Source organism: Plectropomus leopardus, chromosome 2 (genome assembly GCF_026936395.1).
Source record: "Plectropomus leopardus strain MGB_pleo_1.0 chromosome 2, ASM2693639v1, whole genome shotgun sequence".
Taxonomy (NCBI): domain Eukaryota; kingdom Metazoa; phylum Chordata; class Actinopteri; order Perciformes; family Serranidae; genus Plectropomus; species Plectropomus leopardus.
Window position 1 is genome coordinate 13729145 of NC_142177.1, and position 19934 is coordinate 13749078.

Sequence of the window (19934 nt, forward strand, 5' to 3'; positions counted from 1 at the left end):
GAGAGCGAATCTACCTCTGAAATCAAGGTCTTGTCTTTGAAAAGCTGAAAAGCACAAGGTTTGATCGCTGCTGACATATCTGGGTTAGAATGATAACCGGGTGCCAGGAGTCCCCCCACCCCCCCTTTCCACCCTACTCTATGAAAATCCATGAGGAGAAAAAAAAAGAAGACCCTCTGAAAAAACATTCACACATTTCCTGCTTTTTATTGTTTTATAGCGTACTGTGGCGTCTATGTCGAGGGGATAAAGTGTGTAGGTTTGGCAGCTTGCTTGTAAGGATAAGGGATTAGGAGATGAAATCAACATGTATGTGCGCCTGGGTGGTACATCAAAGCACAGACTGTGAGAGTGTATGTGTGTATATGAGGAACATATATGTAGGTAGATTCAGGCAAGCTCCTGCTCTGTGAGACTTTGATAATCCACGCTGAATAACATTCATGTCACACGTTCCCCTGCATCTCGCTTTAATTCAAACTCTTTCTGTGCTGCCTCATTCCTCTGCACTCACGCACTTTTCTCATTTACTCCTCATCTCTCTCTCTCTCCCCCTCTCCCTCTCCCTCTATCCATTTCTTCTTCACTGCATCACCACTCTGCGAAGGAAACGAAGGACGTGGGCGGACAATCTCACAGTCCCTTTCAAGGTTCAAAGTCCCTTTTCTTCCTTCGCTTCCCTCGCTCCTGCACTGTTCTACATGTTGCTGCCTTATTAAGTTGTTTCACTCACTCTCTCTCTCTTTCTCCCTCTCATCCACTCCGTCTCCCTCCCTCCCAACAGTAAGTGTCTGGTTGGTCACAGAACATCTCTCTGGTTTCTGCCTGCTAATGAGCCTGCCTCAACTTTGTGTGCACACACTGTACACGCACACTTTGTCACACACACATACGTACATGCTTTCATGAATGTTCCTCACCCTGCAGCCTGTGTAGGATAATTAATATATATATATATATATATATATATATATATATATATATATGATATGTGTACAATATTTTGCAGATTTTAACCTATATTTTACATAAAGACACGCCTACATGCACTCCTTTTAATCTCTATTAACAGTGATTTAATGGGTAGGCTTTTTTTGTCTTGTTCCTCTCATCCCTGTGGCTGGTACTTGTCCAAAGAAGTGCGCACATACACACAAATACACACTGAAGCAAACATGTGGCTGCTGGCCAGCTGGTACATGGCAGAGGAGGGAAATAGGGAATATGCAGTCCTAGCTTTGACATTTTGATGTATGACTTGCCTTGACATGATATTACATGGTTTATATTAATTAAGGACTGATTTGTAGCAGACTATGCTGATATGGTTGAACACTTTCGCACAATAAAAGTTCCCATATAGTGTCCTTTACTGCAATGTATGTTATTATTATTATTATTATTTTAAAAGGATGCTTCCAATCTAAAAATTTCATAGCTCTATGACATGTTGAAATGGTTTTTCAGCTTAAAAACAGCTAAGTTATTAAAAAATATTAAAACGCTCAATTAGATTGAACAAGCATAGACTCTTGAACTGTAAAACCGTTTACCCTATAAACGTGCTGTGAAAGCATTTCTAAAAAAAACATTTCCACCTCCATTATCTTTGAAGTATTTTACAATGGATGTCTATTTTATGGCAACCCACAAACAACCCAAATAACACCAAACCACTGATCTGTGGGATCTCTTTTGTCAACAATGGTGTCACATTAAGTAGCATTTGAAGTTTTTCACAGTATTTCACCACACTCTGAATGAGACTGAGTTTTTCCTCTTCTCTGAAGTATATATTTATACTGTTCATGACTTAAGAACAAGTTGGAAAAAAAGGTCTTGCCAAAATAATCTTTCAGAGTTTTGGGAAGTTTTTTGTCATCTGTGAAACAGATTGCTTTAAAAAAAAAAAAGTTTTACTAGGTGAATTTTGTATTGGTCAGGATCATTTTTCTTAGTGTTTGTTGTATTATTTATTTTGGCTACTATAGGCTGGAGTGCACAATTGTGGTGTGTTATTAATAGGATTAAAAGCATTCATGTTTCTTTCAGGTGAGTTGCATGTTCTCTATGTACTCTAAACACAGGACACATACTATATATTCACTTTTAGCAACTTATGTAACATTACTGTCACATCTTTAGCCGTTAGCTCGCGGGCTAATGGCTAGTAGCAGTATAGCTAACACTAATGGCAGATTATTTCTAATTTATATAAATGTCTTGCCAAAAGAAAGACAGTCACTAAAAAAGTTTTTAAAAAAATCTTTTCTGTCAAAACCTTTTCTATACCTATTCTTATGTCAAAAATACAGGAGAGAAAACATGAGAAAAAAATGTAGATAAGAGGGAAAAAAAGGGATTACTACTTTTTTTTCTCACTTGACACTTTTTTCTCACTTCAGAGCTTCCGTAGGCACACAGATCGCTGGTGGACAGAGAAAAACTTTATTTGTAGCATCGCAATTCTCACAAAAAAACAGTGTAAATGACTGTATTTTACATGATTATAGTATGGGCTCATGGTCTGACATTTTATATTTATTCATGTGGAGTTCTTGAAAAGGTTAGAGGCTTCATTCCCACCGGAGTTTCACACAGCCAAAAACGTATGACACATCATGTCATCATGTACGTTACTTTGGATAAAAGGATCCACCCAATGTCATATAATGTAATATAATATTAATGTATAGTGGATTGTAACAAGGAGTAGATGTGACTCTTTAGTTCAAAGTTACAGACGGCTCTTTGGTTTCCTTCATGAGACCTCTGTCACAAGGCCTGGGGGGCATGTAGACAGGCGGTGGGGGAGCATTCAACACTCTTCATATAGCTCCTTTGTTAGGCCCCTGACATACACACACACACACACACACACACACACACACACACACACACTGTCCCTCTTATTTGTACCACTGTGCCCCTCTCTCTCCTCTGTGGCCACCCATGCCATCTCATCTCTCCCATGGGCTCCCCATATCACTTTACTTCATTATTTAGCGTGTTATTTTTTCTCCTCCCTGATCTATAGTCCCCACATCACAGAGGCAGCTAATTAATTATGGATGGACTTAAAGGGGGGGTGAGAGAGTTTGGGGGGGGGGGTCTAAAAAAACGACCAGACACTCGCCTCATTACATATGCGCACTGTTTTTGGAGCTTTATTAATTTATATCTTGTCAGGCTATGCCGAAGCCTTCAGAAGTCTTTTGGTTTTTTAATACATTTATTTATTTATATAGCATCCCGCTCTTGCTTTCGTCTTCATCCTCCAACCACTCGCTCTCTCTCGACCCAACCCCCGTCTACAGTATGTCTTGATTCTTATCTCTCACCTTCTACATATCTGCACGCATACACACACTAGCCTGCCGACTGTCTCAGTATCAGCTCTTGGTGAATGTTAAAAGGTGTTTTGCTCACTGGTGAGTAGAGATTATCTCATCTACCCGCCAAACACTTGTTTTATTAATTTTTTTTCTTTTACTTTTTTCCATTTGGTGTGGGACAAGGTGGTGCGGTACACATCAGAGTGCATTGAAAATGAAGGAGGGAATATTTTAGAACAGGCTTGACCTAGAACGACAGCTGCTCTGCTTTGAGAAAGCTCATGGCGACGTTCAATCAAAACTGGCATCTGGGTGTCGGCAGTAAGATGTCAAAAAATATAGGTCAAGCATTGTAAGAATACTTTTGTTAGGAATAATAATAGCTTTGGCTTATTTTTGTCTCTAGAAACTTTCGAAGTAGGTACAATCAAAAAGTGAAGCTATTTCCTCTTATTGTGTATGCAGGAAATTTTCAACTAGTTAATATATACAATACATCTTTATAATCTACATAATTATATATTCCTTTACTGTTAACAAATGGGAACTGCTGTGCTAGCCTTAGGCAGCAAAGCTAACAGCGGCCTTTGAGGGAAAACAAACACAGAGAGGTAAGGAAAGCCCTCTGGGCAATTGGCTTTGAACAGAAGTTGGAGACTTGGATGCTCGCCATCATAAACACACACTTTGTAACATATACACTCATTCACATACTCAAAAACACAGGTACAAATACACACTTTAACAGCCCAAGTCTGGGTTTGAGGGCTTATTTTGTAGTTAATGGTTGATTTTTGTTTGTGCACTCAAAAACAAAGAATTTTAACTTTGGAAAAGGCAGTTTTCTGCAGCAGTATCCACATCTGTTGCTGTTAAAAAATGCTTATAAAGATATCAGAATGCAAAGACAGTGATCAAAATCACAAAATAGAGCAGATGTTTTTTGTGCCGCGTTCTGGTGCAGAGAAACCATCTGTAGCGTGCATTCCTTCACACATCATTTCCACCTCACGCGCACATGTAACTTTACTATAAAAGGCTCTTACCAGTCACAGTGGACAAAATGAACCTTATAATGAAGCGAGCTGCCGTTCAGTACAAAAACAGGTCCTTCTCTGGTGCATTTATGGGTAGCGAGGAGCTACAATCGTCATTCAGTCCTCTGTTGAATTGCTATCAGATATTAACTGATGGATAAATAAACTAACTCTGCTCACCTATTATCTGCAATCATCCACACGCATACACACCCCTCTCTTTTCCTCCCTTGTTGGTCCTCCTGAAGTGTCACATCTGGCCAAGAAAACCACAGCATCCGTTTTCACAGATGAAGTGAAAGCTGAGAAGTAGGAAAAAAGAGAAAAAAGATCTCTTCCCGCTTCAAACGAATCCCCCCAGTGAAATATTGTTTCAATGTACTCTGCACTTTGTAGCCCTAATGCCGGCTTTGAACTGTTTTGGCACCTGTCACAAATACTGATGAAATAGTTTCTCTCCATAGAGCACTTTTCTCTTTATTCTCCTCACTTTTCCTCAATATCCCCATTCTCCTCCCACCTACCTCCATCTCTTTCCCAGTACCCCTTTCCACTCTGACTGAAATGCAGTGTGATCTAGTATTCAGGGCTTTGTACAGTTTGATTTCTGAACTCTTGCAACATGCCATCAATGAACTGGTTCACTTGCAATTGGCTTGTCTTGCTGCTATAGTAAGACTTAGAAGTCTTTGATGTAAAGTGCTTGAATTCAGATTCATTTTATAAAGTGGCAGGCCACCTGACTTTTTCACATTCAACACCTTCTCTTACATATTTTCTAGAAAACTCTTTTCTGTTTCCTGGTTACTATGAATAACAACTTATACCAATCAGCCACAACATCGAAACCACTGTCGATTTAGGAGAATAATATTGGTCATCTTATTACAATGCAGTGTTCTGCTGGGAAACCTGTTGTCCCCAGCAGAACAGTGGATGAACAGTGTATGCCACTTGTTAGTACCATCCACCCCAACATGGTTGCAGACCAAGTACACACCCTCATGGCCTTAGCACTCCCGGATGGCAGAGAGCTCGATGTGTTGACTTGGCCCCCAAGTTTCCCAATCCAGTGTGTGGGATGTGCCATTGCTTACAACACGCAGGACTCTAAGGATGCGCTGCCAATCATGGATGAATTAAGAAAACCTGGATAAGAGCATGAAGGCGGGGTCCCGTTCATTCCTTTGAGAGCTACTCAGTGGCACGTGAAGCAAAAAACGCTCTATTTCCTGAGTCTGAAAGTACCTGGATCTTTCTCATTATGGGGCCCATCGGTTGCAGCGATGTTTTGGTGGGTAGTGCATGTCAAGTGGCATCGACATGACTGCCAGGTTTCCCAAGCAGGACGTTGCATTGTAGGGAGATGATCAATGTTATTCACCTCACCTGCCACTGGTTTATTGTTTTGGCTGATCGGTGTATACCTCCAACTGACAACTGCAACTGCATTTAACCCATTATTATTAGATTTCATATTGCTATATACCTTGAGATGACAAGTCATGGACTGAATGAAGGAAAGGGATACTATAAGGAAAGAGGACTGCCAGAGAAAATGACAATCAGACAGCTGAGCTGACACAAAGTCAATAGACGGATGAATAAAACATTGGTTAGCTGCAGCTTGCGCTAGAGGCTATGCTAGCTTCTGACACACCGGTATCTACAAGGTAACTTGCATGCCTTTTTTTTCATACTCTCGTGGCACCTTTGACAATGCGAACCCACAGCTTTTGACATGAGCATCTATTTTATTGAGGGAGGAATTCAAAAGCCACAAGTGCAAATAAATCTCTGCTTTCCTCTCTCTTTCTTCTTCTTTCTCTGGCCCCCTCCATCAAGCGTGGTCTGAAGCCCCAGGCTGTTAATTAAGTAGGATGTTGTCGGGGGGCTTTTGTTTCGTGGTTTTTGACTGTAGGATGGATGGTGGGATGGGTGGAGGGGAAAGAGACAGAAAGGTGAAGAGGGATCCAGGTATTCTTCCTCATACTTCTGGTTGCTCCGTTTCTCTGTTTCTTGTCTTTTCTTTTGACCATTTCTTTTTTCCCTTTCCTTGCATCAGCAACTCACTGACTCACCCGTTTCACTTTGCTCTGTTCCCAATTAAACTCACCTCCTCTTCTTTTCCCTCCACTCTACCTTCACTTTTTATTACACCCTTTTCACTTTTCTTTTCTCTCTCCACTTCCTTCATTTCCTCCTTCTCTCTCCAACCATCCTTCAGTCCCCCTCCTTGTTCTCATACTAGTTTTTTTCCTTTTCCTCCCTCCACCATTCCCCACCTCACTCCGTCCTTCAGAGCCATCCATTTTGCCTCCCCTCACCCACCTTCCCCCCAGTTGATTATACACCAGGTCTTCTGTAGCCCGTTTCTTCCTCCTATAGTATTCCCCCCTCTCATTATGTGTTATGCATGTGTTTGTGTGTGATCAGACACACAAGGCCAGGGCTAAGCAGCCTAATGAACAAACTCCAGCATTGTGTTCAGGCCCCGGGGACGCGCTGTAGCTTCTAATGTACAACAGCTCAGAGGAGAGGAGGGGAAAGAAAAATTCACTGACAGTGAGCCAGCTATCTGCTTAAAGGAAAAGCTGCAACAAGAAGTGAAGTCGAGGGTATGCAGTGAATATTTTACAAGGATCTGGTCGGTGTTTTACTATCCTAAGCTTTTCTGACTTGTCATTATGTTGTCCTATTCTGCAACTAGATAGGACACACTGTCAACTTCAAGCTATTCTACACTCTTCTTACATAGATCTTGTTAGATGCATATTTTGGACTAGAGGGAGGATAAGGAGGAGATTTTTTTGGAGGTTATAGTTTAAATTCAGGTGACATATGTATTTGGGTTCCTTAAGCTCAGTGGTTTTGGATGTTTTTCAGGCCAAGGACCCCTTATCTAAAAGATAGCCAGAGCAGAGACCCACTTTACACATATTGTGGACAGCTGAATTGCACTTGAGATAATTCTCTGAATACTTTGGGACGCTTGTTGTTTGTGCTTGCCCGTAGCTGCTAAGTTCGGGGCAGTTGTGGCATGGCTTGGGGCATTTGCCTCAGCCTCTGCGCTTCCGCTCGTGGTTTCTGGTGTGGACTCTGTGTCAAAGTATTTGGCTAGTAAAGGCACAAAACAATAATATCCATACATTGGGAATAATAATACAGCTAACAGGCCAATATGTTTCAGTAGTTTGAGTTCACTTTGTCGTTATGGATAGGTACCGCACAGTGATTTAATGTCAGCTCGCTCACTTCAAAATAAAAAAATGCCTATTTATCTTGACTAAACAAAAATATAATGTGTATTTTCAGATATGTTTTGAATTCTTGAAAAAAAAAAGTAAAGTAAATAAATCAAACTAAAATAAAAATTTGAATTATCAAACCATAATTTGGCAGCCTCCTGCAGTACCATTAAGGTCTGCCGAGCAGTTCTGGACCCCTGTTGAAGAATCAAACAAAAGAACCGCACACTTTATTAAAATCTCCCGCTAAAATTTAATTTTGCAATGTTTCGATATAACAGATCTGTGTCAGGCATTTTCAAAAAAATGCCTGACGAAAATGCAGTGAAAATGCCTGACAAAGATCTCTGTTAGATTGAAATATTGCACTATCACTTGGACCCTTGTTAAAAACTCAGGTTTTAGGTGAATGATGGATCAGAATCAAGTCCACAGTGTCAAGTCTCCTTTTCCTTAAAAATGAAAAAAAGGTTGATTCCACATGTCTCTTGTTATGTGAGTCACTCGATTGTGAAATATGTGATTTGTCAGCAGTGATCTGGTTTATTATCCTTTTGGCTCAAACTGTACAGCACAGGGTGGATTAGTTCCACCCAAGCCCTAACTCATATTGTATAAGATCTGTCACCCAACCTCCTGCTCTCTCTCTCTCTCGCTCTCTCTCTCTCTCTCTCTCTCTCTCTCTCTCTCTCTCTCTCTCTGTCCGTGTATTGACGAGATCTGCATCGCTGCCAAATTGAGGCATGAACACTTTAATGACTTCATTTCCTCCAGCACATGCACACATGCATATCTCTGCAACATTACATACTGCGTGGATTGTCCTGTCTTATCCTGCCTAAGTAATGTAAATGTGTACACACATTAATTCAGCTGCACATTGAGAAACTTGTTTGTCTGTATACATCAATGCAAGAACACACACACACACACACACTCTTTCCTCCAGGCTGGGGTACTCCACTGGTGTGAGCCAGTGGATGGGCTGCTTCCAAATGATCTAAACAAGACTCTGTCAGCTCTTACCAATATCAGTGACTGATGTGCACACACACATTCACAAAAACAAAGTTCGTGAGCTCATTACTCCATTCCACACATGGACATAATACACTGGAGCCTATCTTCCAGCCATAACGATGCAGCACTGTTGTGATGCAAATAGTTTCATTTGGTATATAATGTTTTGTAAACTTTGCATGAAAATCTCTCTTGCTTTAGTGTTGTCGTGCAGCATTTCTATCTAGTGCAAGGCCAGTGGTAGTGTTGCACAAGCCCGTAACACATATGAACAGAACGTCACAGATCTTTGGGCGGGTGTGTCGTGGCAAATCTGGCATGAATTCCAATATGTAACCCACAGTTTGCTCGCTGTGATTTATTTCATCAGCCCTTGTCTTATCTTACTGCCTTGTTTGCTTCTGAGTGCATTAAACAACCTCACTCTCAATTTACCATATTTGTCTCTTTTAGGGGAAAAAAAACTAAAGGATCTCTTTTTTTTTGTCTCTGCAGGACTGCCCACAGATCCTTCCCTCAACTCAGATCTACATCCCTGTCGGGGTGACCAAGCCAATCACCTTAGCTGCCAAAAACCTGCCCCAGCCCCAGTCAGGACAGAGAAACTACGAGTGCGTCTTCCACATCCAGGGGGAGACCCACAGTGTGCCCGCGCTGCGCTTCAACAGCACTTCCATCCAGTGCCAGAAAACAGCTGTGAGTAAAAAGGCATAGAAGATTGGAAATTTGGGTAATCTGGTTGTATAAGCGGAAGCCATTAAAGCCCCATAAATGTTGGAGAATACAGCATGTGGTGGTAGCATGCAGTAGTGCCAAAATGGATTGTGTTGCTTACAAAGATTATTTTATTGCTGTTAGTGTATAAAGAGGATTCAGGTTGAAAGATACTGACAGTTAGGTAAGGAGGAAATGATGGATCCTTTTTTCTCTCACAAGCTATAGTTTCGTTTCTATCACAAGCTTTTGTTATTGCTCCTTTGGAACCAAACGTAACATCTGCAAACATGTACCCAGACCCTAGATCTGTTTCCACCACAGACAGTGCTCTTAAATGTGGGCGGGATTGTTGTTACTCGCTGTATTTTCTTGTTCACCAGTGATACAAACAAAAGTCTGCACCCCGTTAATTGTCCACAGAACGGGGTTGTCAGGGAAAAGCACAGAAGCGGCACTCCACCAAGTCATTTTCCCAAGTGACGATTAGAATATATGCAGTTCACATAATCTGATCACAACTGATATAGTAATAATAATAATAGTAATAATGATAATGGATTGTATTTAATGGCTTGGATTTATATAGCACCTTTCAAGAGACCCAAGGATGCTTTAGATGGTATAAAGAATTTTTAAACCCTTAAAGATCCACTCATTAGTCAAAGTGTATGTCATCCAAGAGAGACAATAAAAACAGCTGGAATGGCCAAAGTTGTCATGTTAAAGTTTCCATCTTAAAAGCTGGCGACAGTCAGCCCAGTGAACACTTTTCTTTTTTCCTCCATCTACAGCTGCTGCTAGAGGCTTCAAAACATCTCTTCTTTTATAGCTGTAGTTTACTAATGTACGAAAAATGGTATGAACAGTGGTAAAAATTAGCCAAAGCTCAGCCCTGAACATAGAGTGTTGATTATCTACCAATGAGTAGACTGTAGTGTTTTTAGCTCCACCTTTTAGTTCTGGATCTATATGCTAGGTACCCCAAGCATGAGGGGGATGAAAAAAGGGGATGGCAAAGGTTCCATCCATGACTTTTCACAATTGAAAAGTATCGAACTGAGCTTGGTGAAAACAGAGCTTACTATAGTTGTGAATAAGATCAAAACTCAACCACTGCATCGACCCCATCTAGAGTGATCCTTTTATTTTTGTAAAGGCTAAAGCATAGTCATTTAACCCTATTACCTTCACCATACAATGCAACTAGGTAACTAAATCATGATCCCAGTAAGGACATTGACTCGGTCAAGGGTTGAATAATGGCCTCCTACATCTAATGACCACTTTGGACACTAACATACTCATTGTCATGATAGATCACCGTGCGCCACTTGGACACTGGCTCTGTTACAATCTAGATAAATGATCCAATGCTGATGTTCCCACATTGAACTGATAGTTGGCAAATAGATATTGACGGCAATAGTTCACACAGGCATTATTTGAATTGAGACACAATTACAGTAAGCCTTTGCTGTGCAGGAATTTTCCCAGGTTGTCTGTGCACTTGCTGAAATCATAACAGATTATCGGGGCTCATGCCATACATCATTATATCATTGATCGAGTGTGAAGCTGCAGTGGTCAGCTGCATAGTTTTGTTCCCTGCTTCTATGATTTTTTATTTTATGTATTTGTGGCTGGCAGGGATGAGTGGTGTATGCCAGATTTAAGTGTTCTCAAGGATGTTTTTCTATAGAAGTTTTCTCATAAGAATCTGTGTGTGTGTGTGTGTGTGTGTGTGTGTGTGTGTGTGTGTGTGTGTGTGCGTGTGTAGGGGATTTACAGGTAGGCAGAAGATTTTTCGCGTGTAGGTCCATGCTTGTTCTGTGTGTTGAATTATGGGGGTGTATCTTTGTGTGTGTGTGTGTGTGTGTGTGTGTGTGTGTGTGTGTGTGTGTGTGTGTGAGTGCGCGCACGTGTATATGTTTGTGAGGCTTCAAACTAGCGTGACAGATAAGAGGTAGCTAGCGTTGCGCTTCACTGAGGCTGAAAATGTGAAGAGGAAGTCTGTCTCTGAACCTAGTTGGGAGCGGATTGATCATGTTTACACCTCGACTCTATACCTCTTTCTCTCCCTTCCTCTCTCTGCCTGTAGAGCTCATCTTTCTCTCCGCCTGCCTCCCTCCGTCTATGATACTTTCTTCCTCCCGCTATTCCCTACTTTCCTCACTGCATCTCTCTCGTATTCTCATTTCTGCTGCTCGCTTGTCCCTGTCTTTTTCCATCTCTACATATAATGCCATGCAACAAAGCTGACGCAAGATGAGAGCTGTTAATTGTGTTTTAGATGAGGGTGTCGGTACTGTCACCACAACATGACACACATGGAAGAAAATCTTGGACAGATTAAAATAAAACATGTAGGCGTCGTCATGTCTGGCTAAAAGGCTGTAGCACCTTGAAGAACTTTACCACCTCTCTACATGCTGCGCCTTGTCACAACAGTCACAAGAATATGCCATGTAGATATTAGCAGACGCACATAGCACTCATCAGCAGCAGTCTGTGTTTAGCTGTATAGCCCGCCGGGTAGCCCCTGTGACAGCTAGTGCAGCTTTTGATTCTGTCCGTATTGACAGGCAGTCTTCAGGTGCTGGCGCGTGCTAGCAAGTTGTTTGTGCAGGCAGGGCTAATTAGCTAGCGATAGGGTTGTCTCTCCATAGAGATGTCTGTTTATTGACTGTTTATTGTAGCTGCAAGGCCAGTGCTAATCAGCAGCAAAACCCAGGCCCAGCCAAAAGCTGAATTTCTCCATTTGATGTCCACAAAGCAGACATGCTAGCAGCAATTAGCCTTGGGCTGTCAGCGCTTAGCCCTTGTTAGCAATTAGCCGTGCCAACTTGACTGCACAGTCACATACCGATGCATCAAGTCTGCATGGGGCCCGCAGTGAAATTCAGAGGATGAAAAAGGTGCCAGCTGCATGAACTTGCCATTAAGGCATAATTCACCCAGGCCTGGCTTATGAGTGTAATTATGTGTCATGAATTATTAGAATGAGAGTCTTATTATAGCTCTGCAGCAGTATTTCAAAAGAATGAGGGTCTTAAATATTAGTTTATCCGTTTATAGACCTTCATATCTCCACTTTTCATGCGCACCCCTCTATGTTTGTTCCTACTTTGACAGTGTTAAGCACCAACTCAATGAATCATGTATGACTCTGCAGTAGAAATAGACTTCATCTGTTATGCTGCGTACACACTGCTGCTTTAGTTTGTAGGCACACAGCTACAGGGATGGGGGTTAATCAGTGTCTGCGTGTGTGTGCATGTGCATCCTTCGATATGCCTTAGGCTATGGATCCCAGGATAGCTGCGTATGTGTGTGTCTGGCTGAGCAGTTTCATTACACCACTGAGAGAAGACTATTGGTGGAGGGGTGGTTTCTAATCAATGGGATAAACACAGGGGTGCTAATCCACAGTTTAGCCTTGTGTTTGAGAAACACATAAGTGTTAACCACTGTGTCAAACTGACACGCTCACTCACTTGTAAAGACGAGGACAAGGGCAGAGACAAGAGAGCTGTGGCGAGAATTCCTATAAAGTAATAATGGAGAGGAATAGAGAGAGAGAGAGAGAGGACAGAATACCGTGAGGTGGAGAGGACAGAGGAAAGGATAAATGCAGAGGAAAGAAGGATGGGAAAAAACGACAGGAGGAGATGTAATACTAGATTGTGGAAACAGCTGAAAAATGGAGATGAGAGCACGCAAGACAGACTAGAGAAACCAGAGCATAGTACACAATTTCAGGTGAGATGAATGGAAAAAAGTGAGAGGGAGAGTGATATTGAAGAGAACAGAAGGTGGGGAGAAGAGATGAGAGGGTGTGAGAAAGGAAAATCAGCTCAAAAGTCTCCCCTGTGGCCATTCTTCTCTCTTTCATACAATATCATCACACTATCCAAAAGAAGATAACCGTCCACAGGATATTCAGGATATCCAGCGTTGGATCATGTTTAAACCCTAGTTTCCCATACTTTATGCCTTTTACAGTGACCGTAATAACTCAATACTCTTATATAGTATCGGCTAACAGGAGGCTGTCAATAACATACTGTATATGTGACACAAATGATATACGATAGTGTAACGTCAGCTCCATACTAACCTTGTTGGGTATTGACTTTCCATATCTGCTTATGAGGGAGGGGGGATATTGATTCTATGGTATTTCTGTATAAGGTTACTGTACATACCAACTGATCCCAAAGGGGAACGAGCAAGCGAATCACAAGACATGAGAAAGAATGCCACGGTGGAGAAAGGTTGGTTTACGCAAGCAGAGACATGAAACAAGTAGGGCACACAATATGTTGAGACTTTGAAGAATTATACGTTTGGGGTAGGGATTTAAAATTTGCTTAAAGCATTCATTTTTTGCTGTGTTGAACTTTCAGAAACGTTTATATTTACACTTTCCCTTTTCTCACTTTTAAAGTTGGGTACTGAGCCAAACACAATTCAACATTTTTGGAACCTCTGAAACTTTATGAAATGGCAGATTGTCGAAGGTCTTACAGCGAGTAAATTGGAGAAAAACGCTGATCATTTTGTTAAAAAAAAAAAAGTCCTTCCCATATTTCTTAGTGCCAAACAAGCCCACATTACCACTGACACATACGGAGCCATTCGCCAGGCCGTATGGTAGCAGTTAACTCCGGTCAGCAGCCACCAAAACACCAAGCTTGTGTCTACATCGGCTCCTTTTGGACTCCTGACCAGCCGAGGCTGCTTCCTGATGCGTGTGGGCCAATCAGAGGCTGAGGTGAAGGTGAAAGGTCCAATAAGATGCTGAGCTGTGGGCTGGGAAGTTGTGCTCAGAGCGCCAGAGGGGCCATGGGAGCGAATAAACACATGCACACACAATGCTTGCGCACACAAACGACCACACTCTGAGGTCAGCGGAGCCGATGGAGCGCAGCTGGGCGTCGTTTGAAGGCCGAGGTTGAGAGAAGAGAATTTAACTATGTGAGACTCTCTCTCTGTTCCTTTATCTCCCCCCTGTTCTTAGCTTTTGGCCCATTTGTACTTCACAGTCTCCATTTTCCTCCTCTCTCTCTCTCTCTCCCTCCCTCTTTATCCCCCTTTCTTGTTTCTCCCTGGAGGGCAGGAATGAGAGGACAGATAATATCAGTGCGGGCCTTACACCATTACCTTCCGTCTGATAAACCACTCGGCCACTCCATCACCCTCTTTCCCTCACTCCTTCACCAACAGGAAAAAAAAAACAGACACAGGAGCAGGAGGAGAAAATCTAGTTTGGGATAGGATGTGTGTGTGTGTGTGTGTTATTCTTCTGCGTGCAGAGGGAGCAGCTGTTTGTTAAAGGAGAAATGGGAAGTATCAGGGGTCCTGATGGCATCCAATTAAGGCAGATAAAATGATGATGAATTGCAGTCGGGCAGTGGAGACGGACGGTCCTGTGTGTGTGTGTGTGTGTGTGTGTGAGAGAGAGAGAGAGAGAGAGAGCTCATGCACACAGACAAACACACACACAGAAAGACAGCAGAAGGGAAAACCAGCAACGCAGAATTGAAGACAGAGATGAGAGAACGAGAGCAGCGTGAGGGAGGAAAGTAAAAGAAAAGCAAGGAAGTTTTGGGGAAAGAATAGGAGCGACAAGCGAGATGGATGAGGAGGAGGAGGAGGGAAAGACTGCAATGAGACTGTGTAGAGGGAGAGTTTGGAGGAGAGAGAGGACAAATAATCTGCTCCCTCTCCAATGGGGAAATGAGAGAGGGATGGCAGAGAAGAAGATGGATAGATAAATGAGTGGATTGATAGGTGGAGCAAATAGAGGTCTAGAGAGGAGGCCAAACATGGCTGCGGGGAGAGCGGTTAACACAAACCACACTGGTCTAATAGTGTCACACAACCCCTATGTGGTATGTGTGTGTGTGTGTGTGTCTGTGTCTGTGTGAGTGTGAGAGAGAGAGAGAGAGAGAGAGAGAGAGAGTCGAAGCACAGTGCTGATGCAAACTTTCTCTGACTTTTTGAAGTTTAAGGGATTTGTTAAAGATGGAACTAAGATGTAACTAACTAAGATATAAAAACTGAAAAAAGGTAAATTATGTGGAAAAAATCCTTTCATTTTGAATGCATACACATAAATTCACACATCCACAGTTCTAAAGGTGGCAGAGACGAGGCTAATGAGGGCCTTGGCGCTGGTCGGTGGAGGGTAGGCGCAGCGGAGCATGGTACAGCCCGGTCTGGCATGGCCTGGCACAGCTTAATGAGATATAAACACTAGACCTGCCACCGCAGTCAGCCACAGCACACACTGACACTGTTTTAATTGGCTTGCAGACTGTGCGTGTGTGTGTGTGTGTGAGTGTTTAGTGTGCGGGTGGATTGAAAGTGCATGGGAGATTCACTAGAATTTATTTTGGAGCCCTGCAGATTGAGGAGCGTTCTTCGTTTCATTACTTTGTCCATAAATCGTGATCCCTCAGACAGCACTGATTCCATTTTGATTTTGGGGCACTACATTGCTTTTGTTTGTGTGTGGGCGATTGTGAGAATTCAGTGAGGTTTTGTGCGTGCGGCTTGCTTACTCAAATGTACACATTTACTCTGTAACAGTCTGTTTGTGTTTACACTGACTGCTCTGCGATCCATCTTCTGATGAAGCAGCTGAAAGTGAGGGAGGGGAGAGAGAGAAAGCGCCTTCCCCTTCTCACTTTCCTCACATGCAGTTCTTCATTCTCCAACATCCCGCTCTCCCAGTCATCTACCTGTCTCCATCTCTACCTCCTCCTCCTCCTCTCCAGCCTCCTTCTTCCTCTTCAACTCCATCCCATCATTGGCTCACCGCCTCTCCTCCTCCCTGACAGGTGAAGAGCACAGCTCCCACGCTCCTGTCCTGGATAAATAAGAATTAATTGCCGCTCAGCTATCAGCATATGCCAGCTTCTCCACCCATCCTCCACCCCACTTCCATCATCTGTTTCTCATTTCTGTCTCTCTCCTTGTATCTCCGCAATCTGTAACCTTTACTCTACATCTCCTCTCTCTTACAGCAGCGCTCCACCCTTCAATGTGTTCAGTTGTGTGTGATGGATTGATAGGCAAAGGAGGCAGCAGAGGGGATTGTTAAGATTCTTATGCTATTAGTCTGATGAGTTGAGCAGAGAGACAGTAGTTAAACCTGGGGGGAAGACCTCTGCCTGCCTCCGTGTCTCTCTGTCTGAATGCATTTGAGGCTGTTTTAAATCCATGCAGTAGCTTGAGTTGAAGTCAGACACCTCTAACACACACTGTTTGCATTATAACCTGCTTATTCTCCGAGTGAATGTCTGATATGCTGCTGTAAGGTTGATTGATATCATAGCAACTGAACCACGTTCTATTTCCACTTTATATATAGTATTTCACAAGAGACGCAACACTCGGTGCTGTAATTGAATAAAGAAGAGCCTTTTATTAAAACATTTATTGCCATAAATAAATTGATTTGTACATTTGAAACATTGTGACATCAGCAATAAGAGTTGCTTCATGAACAGGAAATTAAAGTAACAGAGATTAAAATGAAGGTGGAAGGAGTTTGTGTGAAGAGTGCATTTGGCTTCCACCCCTGTTATTAATGGCACTGAGATTAAAAACCAGCCACCATCAAGTGGTGTTGATTTGAGTCACATGACTTGGACCAGAGTCTCAATTTTGATGATTTTAGTCTCGACTTAGGGAAAAAAAGATCTAGACCTCATCTTGGACTGAACACCAGTAACTTGTGACTTAACTTGGCCCTGAGCCTTTTGATCTGAAAATACTTGTTTCTGTCTCCCAAATCCAAAGATTCAAACGTCAGACTCATTCATTTGAAACACAACTGCTGTACATTCCCAGCAAGTCGACAGTTAATTCCCCAGAGCCACCTTGTTTGATCCAATCTCACAGCATCCAATCAAGTTGCAGGAGAGAACCATGAAGAACTATTGTCAAAATACTGAAAAGCAGTTAGAAAAATTATGCCCAAGATAATTTTGTTTAAAAGAAAAAGGTCAGCAAGCTAATACCTAGCTAATTTAAACTCAATAATTAAATAACTTTTCACCAAGAAATACATGCACATTTTAAAAAGCATTAATGATTTAGTTAAATTCAGCATTGGCTTTTCTTTTGGTCAAGGGCACATAATGACTTGTTAAGGAAACAAAACTCAAAAGTTCTGGCCTTTGAACTTTGTTCTGGACTTTCCTGTCTTGACTTGGGACCTGAGTGCAAAAATTTGAGACTTACTTTTCTATCAAAACAATGACTTAGTCCAACTTCCACCATTGCTTGCAAAGACAGATAAACAGATAAAGACAGTAAAAATGTGTAAGTTGTTTGCGTGTGTTGTGTTGCCGAGGGCTGCTTTATAGATCATAAGGCACTGCAGTCATGCATTTGAGAGAATAGATGTTGGTGGCTGATGGCTTGCAAAATAAACAGTTTTGAGACTGAGCGGTGGAGTTTGCGAAGGGGAGAATGGCCACCAAAAGAATGGCATGAGTCGACAGAGGAGGAAAAGGGGTGAGGATACTGAAAATATGGACGTTTCTGCAAACGACCAAAAATCAGGCTTTTGTCCTGGGAGCAGTCTAGTAAGCTTACACTAGCTTAATGCGAAGGCTGGAAAATAAGAAACACTGGCTATGGCAGCATTATTTTTCCCTCAAGCCAGCATTTTCCCCCCTCCTCCCCTCTCGCCTTTTCTTTCCATCAATGAAGAAAGTTTGTGTGCAAGCTTGTATGCACACGTGTGTGTGTGTGTGTGTGTGTGTGTGTGCGCGCGCGCGTGTGTGTGCGTGTGTGTGCGTGTGTCCAAGAGATAAGCTGGGTAACTGGGTCCAGCCATGCCCTCCAATCCTGTTAGCATTAGCGATTAGCACTGGCTAACAGGGCCCTATTATGAGCGGGGGCTGATTCCACGCCGCCTGACCCCACACATACAGTACATACGCACACACACACACAGGCTAAGCTATAGGAAGGATTACCACTTGATCCTTGATTAGGAAGCCGTATCTTGCTGGAAGTTGTGTGTGTGTGTGTGTGTGTGCGTTAGTGTGTGTGTGTGTGTGTGTGTTTGTTGTGTATACATTTATACCTTGACATACAACTCATTTCACATGGGCCAACATTCAGTGCCTGTCCTCTACTTTTCTTCCACACTGTCCCAATGTGACTTAAAACTGCGTCACAAAAGTATTTTAAATCGAGAATAATCTGGATTGAAAGATGTTTTGTCAGGTCATATTTTTTGGTAACTGACGTTGTCACCTTGAGAGAGCTACGGAGGGAAGAAAGAGGAAGAGAGTAACCTGCTCTATCTGAGTATGGGCTCGCCCTGGGCTAGTTTGGTATTTTTAGCCGTCCAGCTTGCGCACGCCTTCAAAATGACTAATTATCAGGCTGTGACCCTCACAGAAGCTACCCCATGTTACTTCATACCTGCCTCCCTTCACCTCTCCTTCTCCATCTATCCATCATTTCCTCCTTCCTTCAGTTTTCACTGACAAAAGTCCTGATGGTTTTCATTGGCAAAATGTATTTCCTTATTTTTTCTGTCATTATTTCACGATTTATTTATTTATTTCTCTGCCCATTTCACTGGTTCTTCTTATGTATTTATCTTCTCTTTGAAGTGCCTATTCATTATTTAACTTAGCACATTCCTCATCTTTGTCCCTTTCTTTCTCTGTTGCTTCAGTTTTTTTGTAATTATCTGTGTATTTTCTCTTCATATTTGCATCATAAAAACTAAATAATGTAATAGGAATGCCAGCAAACCCCCTCCACTCATTTTCAGTTTAGGGATGCTGAACACTGGATTGCTCTGAACGCTTTTCAGTGTGTAATACTTTTTCTTTGTGAAAGAAAAGACAAATACTTCAACTTGGGGTTCATTTTTTGCACCTGTCCACTTTGTCAATTAAAAAAATCTGCAGAAATCAGCATGTTGGCCAATACTAATATTTTATTTTAAAGCCAATATTGCCCAATGATGTGACAATATTATCATGCATCCCTGCTTCAGTCTGTTTTTTGGCCCTCCATGTTTCCTTGGGTCAAAGGCTACAGACAAAAGGATTGTTTCAATCATTGGGATTACATCATAGAATATAGATCATAGTGGGTTTGTGGCTCCATTTCAATTTTTTATCTCCCCTTCACACATGCAAATCCTGACCTTTTGAGAGAGTAACCTGCCTAATGTTTGCATTTTCATATTGGAATCTGCTGTGCAGTGAATAAACCATGTACCAGGGTGCATGTGTGTATTCCCTGAACTGTGTATAGTGCAACACTGGTTCAGTATGAAAGTTTAATAAGCCTTCAGTGCAATGAGAGGAGATGAGCTTTGGATCATAACCTAACCTTTCCTATGCCCACTGCCCATTAAACACACATACATACATACACACACTTCCCTGAACTAAATATTCATGTTGTTGTTGAGAAAAGGTACAAGCAGATCCCAGTCCCCCTCCCCTCTCAATATACACCCCCCTCCCCTGAGCATGGATGTGCAAACAGACCTGTAACATGGGTAATAAAAGAAGGAGAGAGGACAGGCA

General features: G+C 42.2%; 1 protein-coding gene across 20 annotated transcripts in view; it reads left to right on the forward strand.

The window, feature by feature from the left end:
- Nucleotides 1-19934, forward strand: part of plxna1b (plexin A1b) — a 284396-nt gene that overhangs the window by 201023 nt on the left and 63439 nt on the right. For all 20 annotated transcript variants that reach the window (XM_088085695.1, XM_088085701.1, XM_088085692.1 and 17 more), the window contains one exon: nt 9136-9336. In XM_088085695.1, the coding sequence (XP_087941821.1) occupies nt 9136-9336 (201 nt within the window). The remainder of the gene's footprint in view (nt 1-9135; nt 9337-19934) is intronic.